A 21,840-nucleotide genomic window follows, 5' to 3' on the forward strand; every position below is an offset into this window, starting at 1 on the left:
AGAATGAAGGCAAATTAATTATTTTTAAAAGTTTTCTAAAAAAAAATTAAAAATAATTTCATGATTTTTGTTTAGTTAATTATTTTTTCTTTAATGGAAGGTTTAATATGAAAAAATTAATTAAAATTTAAAAAGTGTGAAATTTAATTTAAAAATTAGGAAAATTTTTAAAATTCAACTTAAAATTTAAAAATAATCAATTAAATTAAATATGTTAATAATAATTAGATTAATATAAATAATTATTTTTAAATAATACTATAATAATTATATTTTTTACAAAACAAGAAAATTTTCGTTTTTAAACAAACACAAAAAAAATCTGAAAATTAAAAAAAATATAAACTTATTTTTTGACTTTATTAAAAGTTAATTATTTTAAAAAATTCTCCTAAAAAAATTAAAAATTTAATTCAAATTATTAAAAATTAATTTAAAATATTTAAACAAAAAGAAAAAAAAATAAAATAAATAATTTATTAAATTAATATTATTTTATTTTAAAAATTTAAATATTTTTTGAAATTAATTATTTTTATCTTTAAAAATTTTCTGAAAAAAATTAAATAATCTAACATTTAATTAATTAATAATTTTAATATAATTCAATTGATTATTTTTTTATAAGTCAATGTCAAAACATTTTTGAACAAAAAAAAAAATACAAAAATAATTTTAATTAAAAATAATGAATTTAAGATTAATTTTCACGCAATTTTTATAATAATTCCATTTATTAAAATAAAAACAAATTCGACATCAAAACATTTTTTTCTTACCAAACACAGCAACCGCCGAACGATATGTCACAGGATCAAATGTTGAATGAACGAAGGAGGAGCAAAATCATATAGAAGGCACTTAATGCTCATACACTCTTCTTCATTCTATATTACACACAAAAAAAAATTCGATGTCGGTCTGAATGTTGCACATTTCTCCGTTGTAAATCAGTTTTAGTTTGAATCTCGCTCGAACTAGACGCGGTCTTCTTTTGAAGAAAAAAAAATATTATTACACTTAGATTATTATTAACACATAACTATAAAATTTTTTAAACAAATAAAGAATAACTTTTTATCAGTATTATTAAATATTTAAAAATAATAAAAAAAATATTGAAGGTGAAGTTTTTTTTTCAATATTGAGCTATAAAGTTATTTATTTACAAGAATATTTTAAAATAGAGAATTAAACGAAAGATAAGTGATAAGAGTGCACTTTTGATACGAAAATAAAAACAAGAAAAGAGTTCTAAACAAAAAAATGAAAATAAATGAAGAAAGAAGACAAGAATAATACGAAAGATTTCAGATAAGAAAAGACGAGATTTATTCCTTAGTTTATGACTTCCTCGCTCTTGATGAAAAGTATTTAAGAAAAATAAAAATTATGACTAAGCTTATCAATTAATTTGCAGTAAATCAATCAACGAAAGATTTAAATTAGTTGGAATTTTACAATTTAAATTAATTAAAGAAAAAATTATTCATCATTCACTGCCAAGAAATTAAAAAAAAAATATTTGATAAGAGGACTTTTTTAAAAAATTCCTGGAATAAAACAATAAAACGCATGAATGACTCACGAAAAAATAAAAATCTATTGAATAATATTTTCATTCAGTCTACAAATGTGGGTGTTAAGGCACATAATAAATATTATTAAGAATAATAAGTAACGAAACGACGACAAAAACAAACAGAAGCATCTCGCGTGTATTAAAATATTCAGATAAATTACAATAGAATAGATAAAAATTACTTTCTACGTAATTTTGTGCGGGCGCAATATCACAAGTAAATAAATAATAAAACATTTAAAAATCAATCGGAAAAAAATGACTGAGACTGAAACAAAAAATAACGACGTCGAACAAGACGCGGCAACGGAAAATGCTCCCGATATTGTCGCAAATAACGAAAAAAAGCCAGAAATCCCGAAATACCAATGTGGATGGTTCAGTTTTCGCCCAAAATGGCTGCAACGCTTCATGAATCCCAAATGGGCGCTTTTCTGGTTATGCTGGGCTGGAGCAGTACAAGGTAATGTATTTTTGTTTTTTTTGTATAAAAAAAAAATGAAAACAAAAAAATTGAATGAATTCGTTCCCCTTAAAATCCGTAACGAATCGCCTTTTGTTGAAATCTTTCACGTTCACGTCATTTACGGAAAACACGAAAATCACTTTAATACTTGACATGGATATTTGTCTTCAATAACGAAACCGCATAAAATATCCCTGAGGCAAGAGAGACTTAAGCTGAAAGAACGCCTACGCGACTTGTTGCTTTTTGCTAAGGAAAATATAAATACAAAAGAAGTAATTTTTTATACTTGAACTTTTTAAATGAGCACCTCTTGTTTTAGTCGGAAGTGCATTAGAGAGTTTTTTTTAACACCGCGGTTTTTTTTTGTGAACGTAAAGTAAACCTTTGAAAGTAAACAATCTATTCAGTAATGGATTTTTTTTTTCATATTAGCCTCAAAAAAAAAAATTAATTTAAAAAAATAATCAATTAATTTTTTTAAAAATTACATTTAATTATTTTTTTAAAACTTAATACCTGAATTATTTTTTTTTAAATTTAAATTTTTTTTAATTAATTAATAATTTTATTTAAAAAATAAAAAAATTAATTTTTAAAAATTATTTTAAAAAAAATAATTAAATTAATTTTTTTTTAATTAAAATTTTATTTAAAAAATAAAAAAAATTAATTAATTTAAAAAATATTTTATTTATAAAAAAAATAAAAAAATAAATTCAAAGAAAATAATTAGATTCATTTTTTAAAAATTAATTAAAATTTTATTTAAAACTAAAAAAAAGATTTAATAATCCAAAAAATTATTTAATAGAATTTAATTAAAATTAAGAATTTTTTGATAATAACTAATAAATTTGTTAATTAAGTTTTTTTGCTTGGTTTGAATTAAAAAGAATTAATTTTGAGCTTAAATAATTTTTAAAATTAAATTAAATTTATTAAAATTATTTAATATTTGGACCAATTTTGAAAATATTACACTCGGGACATTTAAATCTTCATCCTTATATTTTTTTTCTCGCACCTGAAAAGACCAAATAATATTTTTAAACACGGAAACTGAAAAAAATTAGATAAAAAATAAAAGTTTCTTGTAAAAAATTAACAAAATCGCTTTTAAAAATTATTTCTGAGACAATTAAACTCCTTCAAGTCTCAACTTTTTTGTAAACATCAAAAAAATTGTTTGTAAAAAAATTCTTTTTAACAAATAGCGACCACAAAACAAGATTGGGCAAACACAAAGATTGTCGAAACAGTTTCTTATCTGATTTTGTCTGTCTCTCTTCACGACTTATGGTTCTACTCCCACTTGTATGTTTCTCTTCTTCGTCTCTTCCTTTCCGAAAGATAGACGACTTGCGATATTATTTATGATTTTTCAAGAATTATTATTTTTTTATAAAAACAATGTGACTTACAGGGCGAGTCCCGATAAAAATAAAAATAATTGTAACTCGTCGGTTTTTGATTCATAAAAAAAATAAAATAAAGCAAAACTGAAATTTGTTAGATTAACTGATGTTGATAAAAATGTCCTTAAGTTTTGTAAAATTTATAACAATTTTTTTTCTTGATGTGTAAACAACTCTTAAAATATTTTAACAAAAAAAAAGTTGAATTTTTCGCACGTGACTCAAGTACAATATTTTACTTATTTATTTTTTTATTAAAAAAAACGAGAGGACAAGGAAGGAAATAGATGTTGGCTACTTTTTAAAAGATAATTTGTTTGGGAGATTCTGATAAGGAATGTTTTCCAACAATTATTTATACAATGTATGCAGTGTGTTCCGATAGAATGTGGAGATTAGTTGTCTGGTATTGGCAGTTTAGTAAATTAGGTCTATATGGGAAAAATATAACGAAAAATGTTCCGACGAGAGAATTTGCAGCCGAAATAAATTCAATTTATATTTAGATAAGGCTTTGCGAGTGGAAATTATAGGAGTGACTTTGCATTTTTGTGGGGATAATTAGAGTTTCATACAATTTATACAAAGTATAAATAATGGAAAATTTGAGCGGAAAAACAGGGAACCCGAGAAAAATCAGGTTTCACGGTTGTTGAACTGTTTTTTTTTGTTTGACGTTTCTTGACGACGCACGACCGGAAATGGATTTTCTATTATTCAACAATTTTTTTTAATAATATTTGTGAAAATTTTTGTAATTGTTATTGTATTCAAATAATATGTGAGGTTTCTTGAGATTTATCAGATGTGTTTATGAGAAAAATATGGAGCAAGAATCCCCTTTGTACAAACATTTTTAACAAGTAAATAATAATAAAAATACTGTCAGATATTTCATAACAATCGCTTTCAATGGAAAATGATATAAAATTTTCATAGACTTTGCTGTTTGTTGAATTAAAGGATATGAGCGCATTTTTTTTTAATTTTTAATAATTTTGTATTTTTTTTTTTCTTTAAAATAATAAAAAAAAATTATTTATTTAAAATAAATTAATTATTAAAAATTAAAAAAAATTTTTTAAATTTTAATTTAATTTATTTAAATAAAAAAATAATTAATTTTTTAAAATTTAAAATAATAATATTAAAAAATTATTAAAATATTTATAATTTTTTACGAAATATAAATTAACTAATTTTTATTTATTTTTTAAAAAATTTGAAAAATCATTAAATTAAAAAAAAAAATATTTATTTAATTTTTATTTAATTTAAAATATGCTATTATTATTATTTAAAAAAATATAACAAAATTTGAAAAATTAAATCATTTACAAATTAATTTTTAAAAATTAAAAAGGATTTTTTTTTCTTAAATCTTTTATTTTAAAATTTTTTTAATTAGTCTCTTTAAAATATTTAAATAAAATAATATTTAATATAAATTTATTTTAACTTTACAAAAATTTATTTAGTTATCATTTCTTGTTGTTGCAACTTTTAAAATTAAAAAAAATATTATTAAAAATATTAGAATTAAAAAAAATATTAAAATAAAAATAAAAATAAATTTTAACATTTAAAATATTAAAAAATATTGCTTTTTTTTTAAATATTTTAAAACTTTTTCATTAAAAAAAATTTTTTTAATTTTTTTTTTCATTTTAAAAAAAATTATTAAAAAAAATTTTAAATATAAAAAAAATATAAATAACAGACAGATCCGAAAAAAACCCTCAAATCGTTTTTTAAAACCACTTTAAAATTCTTCAAAAATAACAAATAGAAAAAAGAACAACCCTCATATTTTTTTTCATCTCCTCATTATGTGTCAGAAAAATATTTTTCGTGTAAATGTGGGAAAAACATTTGTATCAATTGATATTTGACAACGTTTAGACACAAATCGGAGGTTTGGGGCACGTCAATTGAATTCTCTCCTCTTGAATGCATTGAAAAAGTGTATCTTATCGTTCTTCTTTTGCAAAAAAAAATGCACCATAGCGAGAAAAACCCGCCTCTTGAAAAAATACCGAACATTGTGTAAGAGACAAGTTAATCACAGCGCTTGAACCAAAGAAAAGACAAAATATTAAATTAGAATGTTTGTGTCAATAAAATAATGGAGTAATTTTCTTTTCATTTATTTATTGATATGGGGATAATGTGATACTTTGCCAGACTTTATGAATATATTTGGTGCTCAATTGTCTTGTTTTGATCGATTTTTCGTCGCAGGGGGAGAGAAAACGGTTTGTCACAACACAATTAACTAAGAAAACATTTTTTCTCATATTTTTATTTATTTTTAAAGATAACCGTAAATAAATAGATAAATATATAAATTAGACGACAACAATAGTCCAAATTAAATAAACATTCTTCTTCTAAGGCACAAAAAAGGGGGAAACGTATACATTTTTTTTTCTCTAAAAATTATTTTTTTTTTCAGAACTTCTTCCACCGATATCTGACACTTTCGAATTCTCTCATGAGGAACTTCACCCGAACATCTGTTGGTGCCAAGACCGCAATGTCCTGCATTGTTTGCTCGATAATTCTAACGACCAAATCAGTCGATTGCGCCAATTGTTGTGTGTAATTTTGCAAATCGGTGTCCCGTAATGTCCTTTCCAAGATACTCAAACGATCGATTGCTTCTTGTTTCTCATCGGTGACTTCATACGTGTGATGTTCCGAGTGAATAATCTCGTCCGCAGCAGGATCTGTGCCGTAAACGTGTTCTTCCAAGGCCGCAAATTGCGCCAAAAGATCCGGGAGAATTTGTAAAATGTCGGTTAAGAGATTTATGAGTTCTTGTACGGTCTCGGGACTGATTGTTGAAGCCGGTTCAGTGGTTGTCGTTGGCTCAGTAGTCGTTGTAGTTGTTGTCGTCGTCGTTGTTGTAGTCGTAGAAGTCGTTGTTGTTGTTTGTTCCATGCCTGAAGATCCTCCTGAGCCACTTGAAGTACCTCCGGTAGGAATTTGACCTCCTTCGATCATCGTTTGGAGCATCATTGCCATCTGTTTTTGGTACTCCAGCGTCGTAATCATCGAATATATCAAATTTTTCGTGAAATATGCATTCGCACAAGCACGTTTCGTGTCTAAGCCGTAGTTGGTGTAACCAGCGCCGGGTATTATGGAGTTAGAAACTTGCGGGCGACCACGTTTTGGGCCATTTCCGGGTCTTCTTGGTCCATTTTCGGGTCCTTTTTGCCCATTTCCGGGTCCTTTTTGACCACTTCCGGGTCCTTTTTGACCATTTTCGGGTCCTTTTTGCCCATTTTCGGGTCCTCGAGCTCTTCCTTTGACAACTTCATTAGTAAAAATCCTCAAATCGTCTGAATAAATTGGCTCATTTTGCGTTTCCAGATACACTCGTGCTACTTTCGACGATGGAGACGGATATACCCAATAAACCGGAGAATCGGCAAGTGTTGAATATCCCTTTGAACCTGAAAAAATATAAAAAAAAGTTAAAAAATAATATTTTTACAGGTGAAAATTTAAAATGTTCGTTCTTTTGTCTCAAAAACACAAAATTTATTCAAAATTCATGCAAATATTCGTCAAACACATCAAAAGGGTGATAAACCCATTTAAATACTAATCAGACAGAAATCTTGTCATGACCGATATTTTTTTATCGTTTTCTTTTATTCGCTTGTTAGCTCGTGTTTCGTCAAAATTTTGCTTCTGATCTGCTTCTGATTTGCGTCGAATGAGACATTGAGAGAAATTTATTTAGATAAGAGTGAAAAATGAGCAGATTATTGGGAATTTTTGCGAATAGTTCGAGAGGATCATCATAAATGTGCCATTAAATTACGTGAAAAGTCAATATTAAGACATAATGTTGTCACCTAAGCTGAGTTATAAATCAAAGTGTGATGAGGAAGAGGACAATTAATTAAAAAGTCGTAAAATAGTTTAGATTTTAACATGGTTTTAACGCGTTTTTGTTAATTTGTTTAACAATATAAATTAATAAAATTTTGAAAAATAAACACGATCATGAGGGGTGGTCTATGGTTTTGTGATAGATTGGATCAAAACTTGTTTAGAGGTGATAAAAATTCATAAATTTGCATATTTATAAATTATTGATAAAAAATTCAACAAGAACTCTCTCTCTATAATTTTTTTCTGAGATTTAATTTGATAAATGATAAAAAAAAATAATTTTATAATAAAAATTATTTATAAAATAGTTTATTATAAATTAAAATTAAACTAAATTTAAAAAAAATATTTTTAAATTTAAAAAATTAATTTTAATTAAATTATAAAATAATTTTAATATTTTTAATTAAATAATATTCGTTAAAAATTAAGAAAAATTATCCAAGAATTTGAGAAGTCTATCAAAAATGATTTTTTGTAAATTTTATTATTTTTTTTTATATTTTTAACAACATTTTTATATTATATCAGAAATTACTCGAAAATTTATGAAAAAAATTGTAGGTCAGTCAAATATGGAAATTTTTTGTTTTTTTATTTTTTATTACTCATTAGGTAGTTTTTTTTATTGAATTTTTTTAAAATAATATTTTTTTATTAATTATTTATTTTTTAATTTTTGAAATAATTGTCTAAGTGCAGAAAAACTTTGAAACGGGAAATTTTAAAGATTTTATTGGATTTTTCTGTCTCAAGGCATAATTTTTTTTTGTACAAAGCGTCGCTTTCGTTTCACATCTTATGACGCAAAAAAAAGAGAAAATTTGAGAATCGACTGTCAACTTAAAAAAAAAAAATATTTTGAAAAATCACAAAAATTTATAAGGAATCGTAAAAATATTTTTCTCAATTTTTTTCTCTCTCAAATATATTAATTTTTTTTTTAAATTAAACAATTTGACTAAACTTTCGGAAAAATTCTTATTTTTTGTGCACTTCTGCGCTAATTTTTTAAAATTTTGCAATTTTCACACTTTCCATGATTTACTACTTTGCTTAAAATTTAACATTTGCACTTTTTAAACACATTTTTATCTCACACCGAGACACTTTCCATTAGATTATTAGCTCTAAAGCATATTATAATAGACCATCACACACCTGATGCTTGAGCCACGTATAAAGAAATTGTAATGAAAGCAATAATTTTCATGTAATTTCCCATTCTGCTTCTTTTTTTGTTTAATTTTTTACTAAATTTAATTTTTTTTTCACTAAAAATTATTTTTTTGCTATTTTTGTCCGAAAAAAAATATTTGTAACGCTTTTTTATGCAAAAGACAAAATTTTATTGGATCATTATCACTTTCTTGATATGTTCTATTTTTGATATTCCGATAAACCGTAAAACGGACTAAACTCCAGCAGATACAAATCGCGACTGATTTCGGCAAAAATGTTCGATTGATATTTTTCTGAGTCAAAAATGTCTTTAATGTCAAATAAATATGCTAATTTTAATTGATGTTTTTTTTTCGGATGTCTTCTTGATCCAGCTACGGTGAAAAAATGAGTGAATTACGCATTCGCTTGATGTTTGTCTATTTTTTGGAATTTTTTTTTCACCTTTCTTTCGTGCGTCTTAAGGTCAAATTGCGACGAGAAATTGTTTTCGTGCCGAAAAAAAATTTTTTTTTCAAAGGACATGAACTTTCAAGTGTCTTTTTGCGAATAATTGAGTGGCTATTTGAGTGGAAAAATTGGTTCTTGTGATGCAATGCAAGAAAATTGGCGAAGGGAGAGAAAGAAAACCGAAACGAATGAACTTTGAATGATGATAAGCCGAGATGCAATGGCGACAAAGCACGTATTCTCGTGACATTACGTTACATTTACCGAGGTGACGATAAAGTCGAGCAAAAGTTGTGTCTTTTCATTGTTTTCGTGCAATTCTTCGGTTGAACTTAATTAAATATTTTTCGGAATTGATACCGAAGTGAAATCAAAACAAACCAAGAACACTTGAACCGAAATTTTATAATTGAATAAGGATTAATTTCTGCATGCAAAATATCTGGAGGCAACAAAAGACGATTTCTTATCGGGATTTTACAACGTCTGCTTTCAATCACTCAAGAATTCTTGAAAAAGGCTTAAAAATCAATAAAAATATGAACGAACCCATAAAACCGATTGCCTGTTAATAAATTACTGCCACATTTTTCATGACTTGTGCGTCTTGTCATTTTTGCTTTGATTTAATTTGATGATTGCTGCTGTTTCTCCTCGACGATGAAGCGACCAACCGACAGATAAACACAAAAACAACACAAACAAATGATCTAGAGGAATATAAAAGCATATTTTCTGTGTCTTTAACTCTGCAAATTGCAAATATTATATTAATCATGGACCATATATGAATATATGGACGACGAGAGAAAGATAAAGTTATGAGAAGATAAATTGTGTGTGTATTGTTATTTGGAGGGAGTAGCTAATATGGGGACCCTCTTGGACAATTGCTTTAAGATTTTATTTTTTTTTTACAAAATTTGAAATTTTTGAACACAATATTTTTATTGAACCAGGGGCAAAATTAATGTTTTATTAAAATTTTGCAAAATTAAAATAAAATTTTGACTGATATTTATTTTTATTTTACTTCAAGAATTTTTTTAATAAAATATTATTCTAAGAGGTTTTAAAATATTTTAGTTTAAATAAATTTATTTTTAAATTAAAATTTAAAAAAAAATCAATAAGTTTTTTACGAATTATTTATTTTTTTTGTGTTGATTTTGATTAAAAAAATAAAATATTTAAATTAATTTGTTATGTTTTTATGACAATTTTGATAAACATTTTTATACTCAAAGTGTAAATTTTCTTTATTAATCGTGATTTGACGGATGAAAAAACATTTTTTGTCTGAAAAAATTAAAATGTTAAAAATATGTTTGAAAAAAATAAAATAGTTTGATTGAAATATCAGATTTTTTTTTAAGTTTAAATATTTTATCCAATTTAAAATTTAATTATTTCGTATTTTTGTATTTAATATTTATCAATTTTTTTTTTAAATTTAACAATTTTAATTAATGAAAAAAATTAATTTTTTATTAAATTTATTTTAATTTATTTTATTATTTTTTAAATAAACCATAAATTTAAATATTTTTTCATTACTCAAAAATGTTAAATTTGAAAAAATATTTAAATAAATTTATTTTGGGATTTTTTTTAAATAATAATAAAAAAAAATCATATTTTTTATTTCATTTTTTTTTCTATAAAAACAACGAAAAAAATTTATGACTCGTTACATTTCCCGGGAGGATCGTCCAATTCACTGATACAATAAACTTTACCACAGTAACATTTTAGCCACATTTCTACGACACAGAAACACTGATTGAGTAATTTAATAATATGCAACATTACATTTTCATACGACATTGCCCATTCTTGTGTGTCTCTTATGTCATCTTTGCCTTTGTTTTGCGAAATTGATATGAATATTATGCCGTATTATTTTTCTGCTGGAATATTTTATTTTGATATTTGTCATTACAATTCGTTATGCAGTCATTTCATTAAACTTCTGGCAAGTTCTGATGTAATTTAATTGATAACACTCGAAAGAAAGTTTATTTTGAAGTGTGACAACTTTATTAGATTGAGACACTCGTAAAATTGACAAAGACCGACAAAGTGCACCTACGAAGTAGTAGTACCAGCATGTGAAGTCAAAGCCCTTATCAAAAAGAGAAAGAGATGTCAATTCGTAGGTTTTTTTTTACTTCATAAATTTTTATTTCCGTCCTTTCTTTTGTGGAGTAATTTTAAAATATTTTATTATTTTTTATTTTTTTTTTCGAGTGAATCAGAGAATTTAAAAATATTTTATGAGAATTATTATCAAGTTGATTATATTACAATTGAAATTTATTGGGATGCTTATCTTGTTAAAATTCGTGTTTGTCTGATATTTTTATGGAAGAACAACTCTTGACATATGTCAACATATTGATTTTCGGCCCATATCTCCAGAATTATGGATTTTTTTTTATATGTAAGCCATAAGGCAAGTTCAATATTCAAAAATATTTCACATTACATCCTTCTAAGAAATTTTTTAAAAATCTAAAAAAATTATAAAAATAAAAATATTTTTAAAAAACATACAAAAATTTACTTAAAAAGTTTAATTGGTTAAAGTTTAAAATTTTCTTTATTTTTTATAATTTTTTTTCTGAATTGATATTTAATTTAATTTTTTATTATCAATGTTAATAATAAAATTAATTATTTTTTTATTCTAATTTTTAATTAATTATTTTTTCTAAATTTATGATTTAAATTTTTATCTAAATTAACTTTTTTTTTATATACAATAAACAATTAAAATAAAACATTTTTAATTAAAAAATAAATGAATTAAAATTTTTTAAAAAATTTCCATTAAAAAAAACAATTTTTGGACAATTTGCGATGCTTTTTATTTTTTTTTTTAAATATGAAGAATTTTAAACTTTGAAAAATTTTTATTTTTTTTTCTATGTCAAATTTAGACAAAAACAGCTAAAAATTTTTTTTTAAATTTTTTTTTTATAAATTTTTAGTCAATTTTTGTAGATTTTTCATTAAAAAATTATAAAAACGAATCCTTTTAATTTAAAAATTAATTAAGAGGATTAAATTCTCAAATATTTTTAAAAAATTTTACTTGCCTGAATGAAAAAATCCACTTTGCTCCTTAAGATTTAATTTTTTGTGGTAACGACAAGTTGCCGTAATCTCTGACATGATCTCCGCATAAAACAAACATTAAAGCACTTTCATTTCACACCATGACTGGCACATATTTTAACTCTACTAATGCTTCTTAATTCTCGTGTAATACAAATTGAGAGAAGGAAAAGGGTCCTCTCGACTTACATTTTTGGGTTGAATGTTCTTATGTAAGTGCGTTATTCTATTATCTCAAATGATGATGATGATGATGTGAAATTTGATGATTGTTTGTCTTAAAAGGTCGAAGAAAGGGGAAATTTGATGCAAGAAACTGATTTTGTGACGTAATTTTCATCATTTAACGCAAAGAAATTCGAGACCGACCGAGAAATGTTTAGATAATGTACCATGAAATTATCTTGTCATCACTCATCATCATTTTGCTCCCATTGTCAATTCATTATTCGAGATCATTTGGACTGATAACGAAACAATTCCATCATTAACTTGTCCAAATTTGTCCGAAACGTCAGTTTTTATGAAAATAAATCAACTTTTTCTCATGCATGTTGCATGTTGAGCATCATAAATTGCAATGTAATTGATTTGTTTGTCGTTTAAAGTGACACGAGTGACTAACTTTTCTTTTATTTCTTCTTTTTTTCTTAGGTCTCGTCATCAACGGCTTCATTAACGTCGTCATCACGACAATTGAGCGTCGTTTTGGACTCCGTTCAACAGCTACGGGCCTCGTGGCAAGTGGATATGACATCGCTTCCTTCATCTGTTTAGTTCCTGTGACGTATTTCGGGGGGCGTTTGGGTGCCTCGAAGCCCAAATGGCTCGGAATTGGTGTCATTGTGATGGGAATTGGCTCAGCGGTGTTCGCTCTTCCTCATTTTCTGGTCGGACAATATCGTGCTACGAGTGCCGAAAGCAATGTTTGCGTCGCTGGCGTCGGAAATGGAACAGATACGTGTGGATCGGCAGCTAATGGAGGCAGTGAGAACCTTTCGTGGAACGTTTGGTTCTTTTTTGTCGCGCAATTGTTGCATGGCGCAGGAGCTTCGCCACTTTATACACTCGGAGTCACGTATATCGACGAAAATGTGTCGAAAAAAATGTCGTCTGTGTACTTAGGTGAGTGTTTTTTCGGAAGAAATACTTCGTTAGAGGGACACTCGGAACAATTATCAAGAGAAAACGATGGAAATTTGCGTCTTTTGTTGCCAACTTGTTTATTTATCGCTCCCCGGGGACCATAAACTTGCTAAATGGGGTCCGAGTAAAAATTCTTTTGATGAATTTCGGTAAACAAATGAACTTCAATGAGTCTCAGAGGTAAATCTACGGTATCTAAATATATTTTTAATTACATCGACATGTGATTCAACAAAAAATCGCAAAACTGCAACAAAAAAAAAATCCTTTTTACGTTATTAGATTTTTTTTTTCGTTTGCAAATTCATCGTCTCATGTTTCGGAATAAATATTTACATTTTTCTGGATCATTACTTTTTCTGCCGACGCAAGAAATCGACAGAGAAATCAGAAACCAATGATGATAATCGAGAATTTTTCAACAAAAAAGGGGATTTAATGCGTTTTCTCCGAGTATTTACTAACATATGTTTTCTTCTATGCTTGACTAAACGACTGCTTGAGTGAGTAAAGTGCATTTATTGACGACTTCTGAACCCTCGAAAGATACTTGAAAGCAATTTACTTGCACTTGTAAGCAAATATCTCGCGGCTTGCAACATTTTTATTGAAAACCGATCCGTTGCCGTCTTCGGAGCGACAAGAAAAAATCAAAAGAAACTCCCTCGCAGCAGAATTTAATGTCAATAAATTCGATGTTCTGTGAAAATGGAAATAAATGCGTTTTTCATCTACCCACTTCGTCTCCGGGACGATGCAAACCAAAAAAACGACGACGAACAACGACAAATAATGATATAAATTGCTTTTTGTGTGTGAGTTAAAAACCACCTGTGACACAAAAATATACCGTATTCTCGAACGTGAGTGTTTTAAAGCTGAGATCGGCACAAAATATATTATTTTTAAAATTGTCTATAAATCACAGCCGCAAACCAATTTCTTGTGTAAAAGATAAATATTTTATGCAAAAATCCTTCAGTTCCGAGTTTTGAGTCCCAAGGATTTCCGAAATGTTTGGAAAAATCTAATAAATGTCACTTTTCAACAGGAATTTATTACACAATGGCGGTCATTGGACCAGCTGTTGGCTACGTGCTCGGTGGGCAATTGCTGCTTTTCTACACGGACATGTTTTCAGTTGATGCCACAGAGTAAGTATTTCATTTCTCTTTTGAAGGTTGTACGAAAATTGAAAATGTTTTGGATTTCATGGACCTGTAAAAAGTCAAAATTAAAGTTAATTATTAAAATTATGTTGATTTAAAATGCAAACAAGTTAATTTCAGCAGCTTTAATGTTCATTTAGAGATCTAAAAGTTAACTTTTTAGCCTGAATAATTCATTTCGAGATCCAAAATGTTCATTTCGAGATCTAAAAGTTAACTTTTTAGCCTGAATAATTCATTTCGAGATCTAAAATGTTCATTTCGAGATCTAAAAGTTAACTTTTTAGCCTGAAAAATTCATTTCGAGATCTAAAAGTTAACTTTTTAGCCTGAATAATTCATTTCGAGATCTAAAATGTTCATTTCGAGATCTAAAAGTTAACTTTTTAGCCTGAATAATTCATTTCCAGATCTAAAAGTTAACTTTTTAGCCTGAAAAATTCATTTCGAGATCCAAAATGTTCATTTCGAGATCTAAAAGTTAACTTTTTAGCCTGAATAATTCATTTCGAGATCCAAAATGTTCATTTCGAGATCTAAAAGTTAACTTTTTAGCCTGAAAAATTCATTTCAAGATCTAAAATGTTCATTTAGAAGTCTAAAAGTTAACTTTTTAGCCTGAAAAACTCATTTCGAGATCTAAAAATTCAGTTCGAGAGTGAAATTCAAAACATTTTCAACTTTTGTACCGACCTAACAACTACTAATAATAATCAAATCAACATGTTGTTCGCTCCAATTGCACTTCAAGTTTTTGTGATGTGTCATCATTGCCATCATTGCCCAACGATTTTCGGTAAAATCAGCAACAGCTGATGTTCTGCTCGTTTTTTGCCTACTTACGTGCGTTCCTTGATGCGATGACACCGACAATAAACTTGCTGACCTAATAATAAAAAGAAAAATGTGAACGAATGCATCTGGTACTGGTTCAATTAAAGTCATAACCTGCATCTGTGTCGCTTTCGGCATTTTCTTTCCCCTTTTTTGTTTTGAGTGGATTTTCTGTTCATTTGTCAAGAAAATTTCCCGCAAAAGAGAAACCGAAATTATTTATGCAGATCTTTCACTGAAGCAATAAATCTTGCCGTTTTTCATGCAAGAATTTACTTTCTTTTTAAAATTCATCGTGTGTTCGTAAGATGATGTTGTTGCTCCGGAATGCAGTAAAAAGGTGAAAAGTAAATATATTTTCAGCGTTACATTGTTCATTAAAACAGCGCCACGAGTCCCAAAGGTGCATTTTATCATAACGGTTTGTAGTTTGCTCGACTTTAACACCACATTTATCACACTTTTGTGCCCGAAGCAGCGTGAAAAGTCGAAAAGAGGGTAAGAAAAGACAAAATTTTGCATCCAATGAACTTCGAGAGAAACCTCAGAACAGTCTTGAAAGCTATTTTTAGGTTCAATGTTCCACTTGACTTCGTAACAAGTCTCAATAAAACCAAAATTTAATAAATTTCTGACAAATAGGAAATAAATTTTCACGCCTGAGGCGATTTTTCGTCACAAATTTCCGTTAGACATGCAGAAATTGGTTTATCGATGAATGTTTAACTGAATCTGCCATCAACAGGTTGTTGCTTTTTGCCATTTATTGACTATGTAACATTTTAGATGCGTTGAACTCTACAAATTCTTCTCAGTAAGTCGTAAAAATAAGTCATAAAAGACCACAATGAAACAAAAAAAGAACGAAGAGAGTGTAAAATGTCATGTAATTGTCGCCCGTTTAAACAATCATAAATTTCAATAACTCCCAATAATGTTTCCCATGTTGTTTTAGTGTTTTATCTTTATTATCTAATTTATTCTTCGTCCTATCTAGTTCTCTAGAAGTAAGTTTCAGAAATTCCGAAAGGTGTCTTCTTTCAATTTTTTTTTATGATTTGTGTTCTTTCGTGTTTTGTGTTGTATATTGTTATTATTGGGATAAATGGACATAAATTACATTTTTTGTTGTTATTGTGGGGGACAGACAGAAAAAAATTGAAAGAAGACAGGAAAATGTTAAATGAGCACGTGGTTCCCTTTTATTTGTGTGTGGTTGGTGTCAATTTGTTGATATTATTGTTACATTATTGAAGTTTTTTTTTTATTGATGAACAAAGTGAATTTATTTTTTATAAATACTTTTTTAAGAGATTTTTTATCAAACGAATGAATTTTTTAAAAATATTTTCTTTAAATTTTTGAAATTTTAAAGAATTATATTTAAAATTAGCATTAAAAAAATTTTTATTAATAATTCTGAATTTAATAGATTTTTAATAAATAATTTTAAATTAATTAAATTTTATTTAATTTTTTAAATTAATTTATAATTAAATAATAATTTTATTAATTTAATTTAATAAACATAAATGAATTAAAATATTAAATAAAATTAATTTGAAGTTATTTATTAAAATCTATGAAATTCAAAATTATTTACTATTTTTAAAATTATTTTAAATTATTTTTAAGTTAAATAAATTATTTTTTTTTTAATATTGTTACTAAAAAAATTAAAAAGTACCTGTAATTTTTTAATATTTAATTTTTTTTATAATTTTTTGTTTATTTTTATTTTATTTTATTAATTTTTGATATTAAAATAAATTTAAACAAAAAATACCTTTATTAAAAATGAAGAAAAATTATTATACGAGTTTTTAACAATTTTTAAAAATTATTTTGAAAAATCTACAAACTTTAGTAAATCCTTAAGACAATTTTAAACAATTATTTTTAAATGATAATTTGCGATTTTTGCATGATATTTACTGCTCTAATGACGATATTTTTCCTTTCATTACAATTTTTCTCATTAATTCCCAAATTTATTCCTTCATTTATTGCATCGTGCCGCAATCCAACCTCAGAGGTGCTTTTTAAGAAAATATTTGGAACACCTGTAGTGATTCTTTTCCATATTTTGTGTGTTATTTCCCTCTGGCTTCTCATGTTAATCATTATTTATAACATTGATATCACATGTGGAACAAAATTAAATGGCGAAAATATTACTTGGCTCATCAAAAGTTACCCTTTGCCACCCTTTAGCATGATTATATTTATAAATTTCATTACTACCTTCGACAGATAGAAGGCACAATGGAATGACAACAAACGAGAAAGGGTTGAATCCCTGAAGGGAAACATTTATGGATGTTAACTTGGAAAAGGCAAACAATATTTTTGTGTCGTGATGATAGCACTTGTTGATTCTTGTTGTTTAAATTTTTTTTGTGTTAGGAGTTTATTGAATTTTGTCTTTTTGCACCTTCGGTAAATTGTTTCTGGAAGACGTTGAGGCAGGGATGTTGCTTAAAAACTTCTAAAAATATCGAAAAATAATTAATTTTAAATTTTTTAAAATAAAATTTTAAAAAGTTTGCTAAATTTTTACCAAAATTTTTAATTTTTATCAATTTTTTTGGACCAAAAAAGACATTTGACCGACAATTCAACATCTCTGAAAAAATATTTCTAGACACTTTTTGTTACATAACAACAAATTATGAAATTTTCCTGTGCAGTAACACGTGACTTCTATTAATGCAACTTGAGAAACCTTCTTTTTTGTTCAGATAACTTGAATCCATACAAAAATCTAAAAGAAATACTTGAAAAATTATTTTTTAAATCATAAATAAATATAAGAGCACACTTCAGATTTCAGTTCTTACCTTTTCTGTTTATGTAATCGACTCGTTTTTGTTATTTTTGTATTGAAATGCAACCACTTAATCACTTTGTCAATATTTATTTGTCCCTTTTTATTAAAAATCTGTAAAAAATTTAAAATCTCCATTAAAGTATCGAATTTCTATGTATAAAAAAATAATAAAATCACCTTTTAAAGTTTTGAACCATCAAAAATATTTAAAATTAAAAAAAAAAATAAGTAGAAAATGCCACAAAAACAAGTAATTAGCTTGTCAAAACATCGCCACACGTCGTTCTTTTGATGCGGAAACCATGGAAAATACACTTGAAAAATATTTTCCTTCCTCACATCTCGTCATTTTTCGCATAATAATAATTCACCTTTGCTATTTACGCTCCCTCCTTCGACGTTTGACATGATATGAAGTGTAAATTGCATTTTATTAATTCATCCCTCCAGCTATTTACTTGCCATTTACTGCGACTCCTTCTGAAAAACACAAACAGAGGCCACTTTTACCTCGCTTTACACCCTTGAAACGCAAACATCCATTTAATATCTTCTCGTTGTCGCACGCGTCATCAGCATTGTCATCCATTTCATCCCTAAGCTAATATTTTTCTTGTTAAAATTGTATTATAATAAGATCCGTTGTCGATGAGTGCGGAAAAAAATGTGTGACAAAGGTGATTTTTTTTGTCGAGACCGGAGACGCATCATCATCATCATCGTGTCGTGTCGTCAACTAGGAAACACGCGGCTTGAAAGATTATTTTGCTTCTATGATGATCTGTAACCAAGGAAATTTAATTTTTTTTGTTAGATGAAAATTTGTTTACGAGAATCGCTACTATGGCAATCATTAATCTGTGTTATGTAAACAAATTTGTTGTGTGTGTGGAGCGGAAAATTTTGTTTTGATAAAGATCTAATTTAACTAACAAACTTTTTTTTACCGGGTTTCGAAGAAAAAATGTTGAATTGAATAAAATGGGACTTTTTTTTACTTAAATTAAGTCACATTAGGTCAAACACAAAAACTTAATTTGCAAAAAAAAAATAAAAAATAATTTTTTTGACTTATGACTTAAGCTTTTAAGTTATTTATTTAACTTAACTTAATAACTTAACTGACTTAATATGCAAAAAAAAAAAAAAATTTTTTTAAAGTTTGCAAAAAAAAATGTATTTTTTCGAAAATTGGGTAAAAAATTAAAAAATAACTTAAGTCAAAAGTTTCTTAAGTCAAAATATTTTAATTTCTTAAGTCAAAGTTTAAATCACATGCAATTAAGTAATAAGCTTTTTTAAATTTTAACCTAAAAATTGTCGAAACCTTAAAATTTAATTGAATTACGCTTAAGTCAAAAAAATATTGTTTTTCTTAAGCTGGAACTTAAGGATTAAGGTCAGAAATTAAGAAAAATAAAAAAAAAAACTCATCAGACTTTAAGGTTAAGTTTGAATGAAATTAATATTTTTTTTGACTTAAGAGGCTTTTACCTTAAATTTAAGTTTAGGAATAAGACAAAAGTCAATTAAGTTTCGAGTTTTCGACCAAAAAAATTTTTTTTTTCAAATTCAAAAATTTCAACTTAAGTTTTTGTGTTTGACTTAACTTGACTTAATTTTTTAAATCAACTTTTCTAAAATTAAGTTAATTTTATATGCTTGGTTTGGATTAATTGAAGTAATTTATATTTTTTTTCCTTTTTTTAGGCTCGGATTGACTCCCTACAGCAAAGTATGGGTTGGCGCTTGGTGGTGCGGATTCGTAATAATGGCTCTCTTCTGCTTCTTGCTTGCCATCCCAATTCTTGGATTCCCTCCTGCCTTGCCAGACTACGAAAAAATTCAAAAGGAACGTGTCTCAGAAGCGCACAACTTGAAAAAAGACGAAAAGAAACAATTTACCAAACTCCGAGAAATCCCAAAGGCCCTTTTAGCACTCTTGAAGAACCCAGCGTTCTTCTTTTTGAACCTCGCAGGCGCTTCTGAGGGTCTTGTCATCTCCGGTTTTGCCGTATTTCTGCCGAAACTCATCGAAAATCAGTTTAGCGCGACTGCTGTTTGGTCTGCTTTGCTCATGGGATTGATCACGGTGCCCGCAGGAGGTGGCGGAACGTTCCTCGGCGGTTACTTGGTGAAGAAATTGAATTTGTCCTGCGCGGGAATCATCAAATTTTGTTTAATTGCGACAATATTTGCTGCTGCGTTCACCGTTTGCTTCTTCCTGTCATGCCCGAATTTGACATTTGCTGGCGTAACGTCGTCTTATTTCCCGTTTTCGCAAGGTTTGGCGTCGAATGAGGAAGCAATCTTGACGCATGAGAAATTTTTGGAAAATGTTCAGAATGCCCGGCTCGAAAATCAGTGTAATCACGGTTGTGGGTGCAGCAAAGAGAAGTACGAGCCAATTTGCGGGGCGGATGGTGTCATGTACTACTCACCATGTCACGCGGGATGTTCAAAAGAGATAAATTTGGAAACACTGAAAGTCTATCAAGATTGCTCTTGCATCCAAAAACACAACGGCTCAAATGCGAATGCCATGTTCAATGACAAAGCAGCCGGTTACGATGCCATCAACACGAGTTGCGAGTCAAAATGTCCCCATTTGTGGCTTTTTTCGGTCATGTGTTTCTGCGTGATGTTTTTCACGTTCCTGGCAACGATGCCCGCCCTTTCGGCAACTTTGAGATGCGTTCACGACGACCAACGATCATTTGCGTTGGGAATTCAGTGGATTAAGGTACGCTTGTTGGGAACTATTCCAGCGCCGATGGTGTTTGGACGAATGATTGACGAGTCGTGCATTTTGTGGCAAAGTTCTTGCGACACGGGACACGGAGCTTGTTTGGTGTATGACAACCACATGATGAGCAAGTACATGTTGGGACTCGGATTAGCGGGAAAAATTTGTTCAATCGTGTTCTTCATGGCAGCAGCTTATTTCTATATTCCGCCGAAAAATGACGAAGACACGAACGGAGACGTGAAGGAAGTGGCGCAAGTCAAAATGAATGGACATTCCAACAACACGGAGAAGGAACGGTTTTAAATTGAATCTAGCATTTTAAGGTCTAAATGTGTTTTTAGCAATAGTAACGTAATTGTTTAGGCTGAAAGAAAAAATTAAAAATGTTTTCGATTAAATTTATCCTAACTGATCAATTTAAAGAAATTAATACGGAAAAAAATAAATTATTTCAGTCTAAAAAAATAATTAATTTTATTTAATTTAATATTTAAATGATTTCAAATTAAACAAGAAATTTAAAAAAAACGAAAAAAAATTTAAAAAAAAATTTTATGAACTTTTTTATACAAAATCAATCAATCAATTTTTTTTTACATTTAAAATTCATTTTTTTTTTATTTTTAAAAATTTTAAGTGTAAAAAAAATATTTAATTAATAAGAAATTATATAATTAGTTATTTAAAAATTATGATATTTATATAAATAATTTTAAAATTAAATTTTAATTAATTATTTTTTTCAATAAATATTTCTTTAAAAGTCAATATTTTCTTATTTTTTAAAAATTCCTAGTATAAAAAATTAATTTAAAAAATTTTAAAAAATGTTTTAAAAATTATTTCATTAATTATATTTTTAAAAATTTTTTAAATATAATTAAATTAATAAATTTAGTTTAATAATTTTATTTTTTTTAATTACAAAAATAAAATTATTTTTTTTTAATATTTTTTTAAACAAAACCATGAAAAATCTTTAAAA

At 27.1% G+C, this 21,840-nt stretch overlaps 1 protein-coding gene across 1 annotated transcript; it reads left to right on the forward strand.

The window, feature by feature from the left end:
- The first annotated feature begins 1,840 nt into the window (after nt 1-1,840).
- On the forward strand, nt 1,841-21,158 carry LOC134828575 (solute carrier organic anion transporter family member 4A1). The gene is made up of 4 exons (XM_063841552.1): nt 1,841-2,045; nt 12,782-13,252; nt 14,325-14,427; nt 19,817-21,158. The coding sequence occupies exons 1-4, from the start codon at nt 1,841-1,843 to the stop codon at nt 21,156-21,158; spliced, it is 2,121 nt and encodes a 706-aa protein (XP_063697622.1).
- The last annotated feature ends 682 nt before the right edge of the window (nt 21,159-21,840 follow it).

The sequence above is a fragment of the Culicoides brevitarsis genome, chromosome 2 (genome assembly GCF_036172545.1).
Source record: "Culicoides brevitarsis isolate CSIRO-B50_1 chromosome 2, AGI_CSIRO_Cbre_v1, whole genome shotgun sequence".
Lineage (NCBI taxonomy): Eukaryota > Metazoa > Arthropoda > Insecta > Diptera > Ceratopogonidae > Culicoides > Culicoides brevitarsis.

What these genes read in the sequence shown, in the direction of transcription:
- LOC134828575 (XM_063841552.1), top strand. Translation starts at nt 1,841, where the DNA reads ATGACTGAGACTGAAACAAAAAATAACGACGTCGAACAAGACGCGGCA. An exon ending in CTGGGCTGGAGCAGTACAAG is followed by an intron (nt 2,046 to 12,781) that starts GTAATGTATTTT and finishes TTTTTTTCTTAG; the next exon opens with GTCTCGTCATCAACGGCTTC. An exon ending in AATGTCGTCTGTGTACTTAG is followed by an intron (nt 13,253 to 14,324) that starts GTGAGTGTTTTT and finishes ACTTTTCAACAG; the next exon opens with GAATTTATTACACAATGGCG.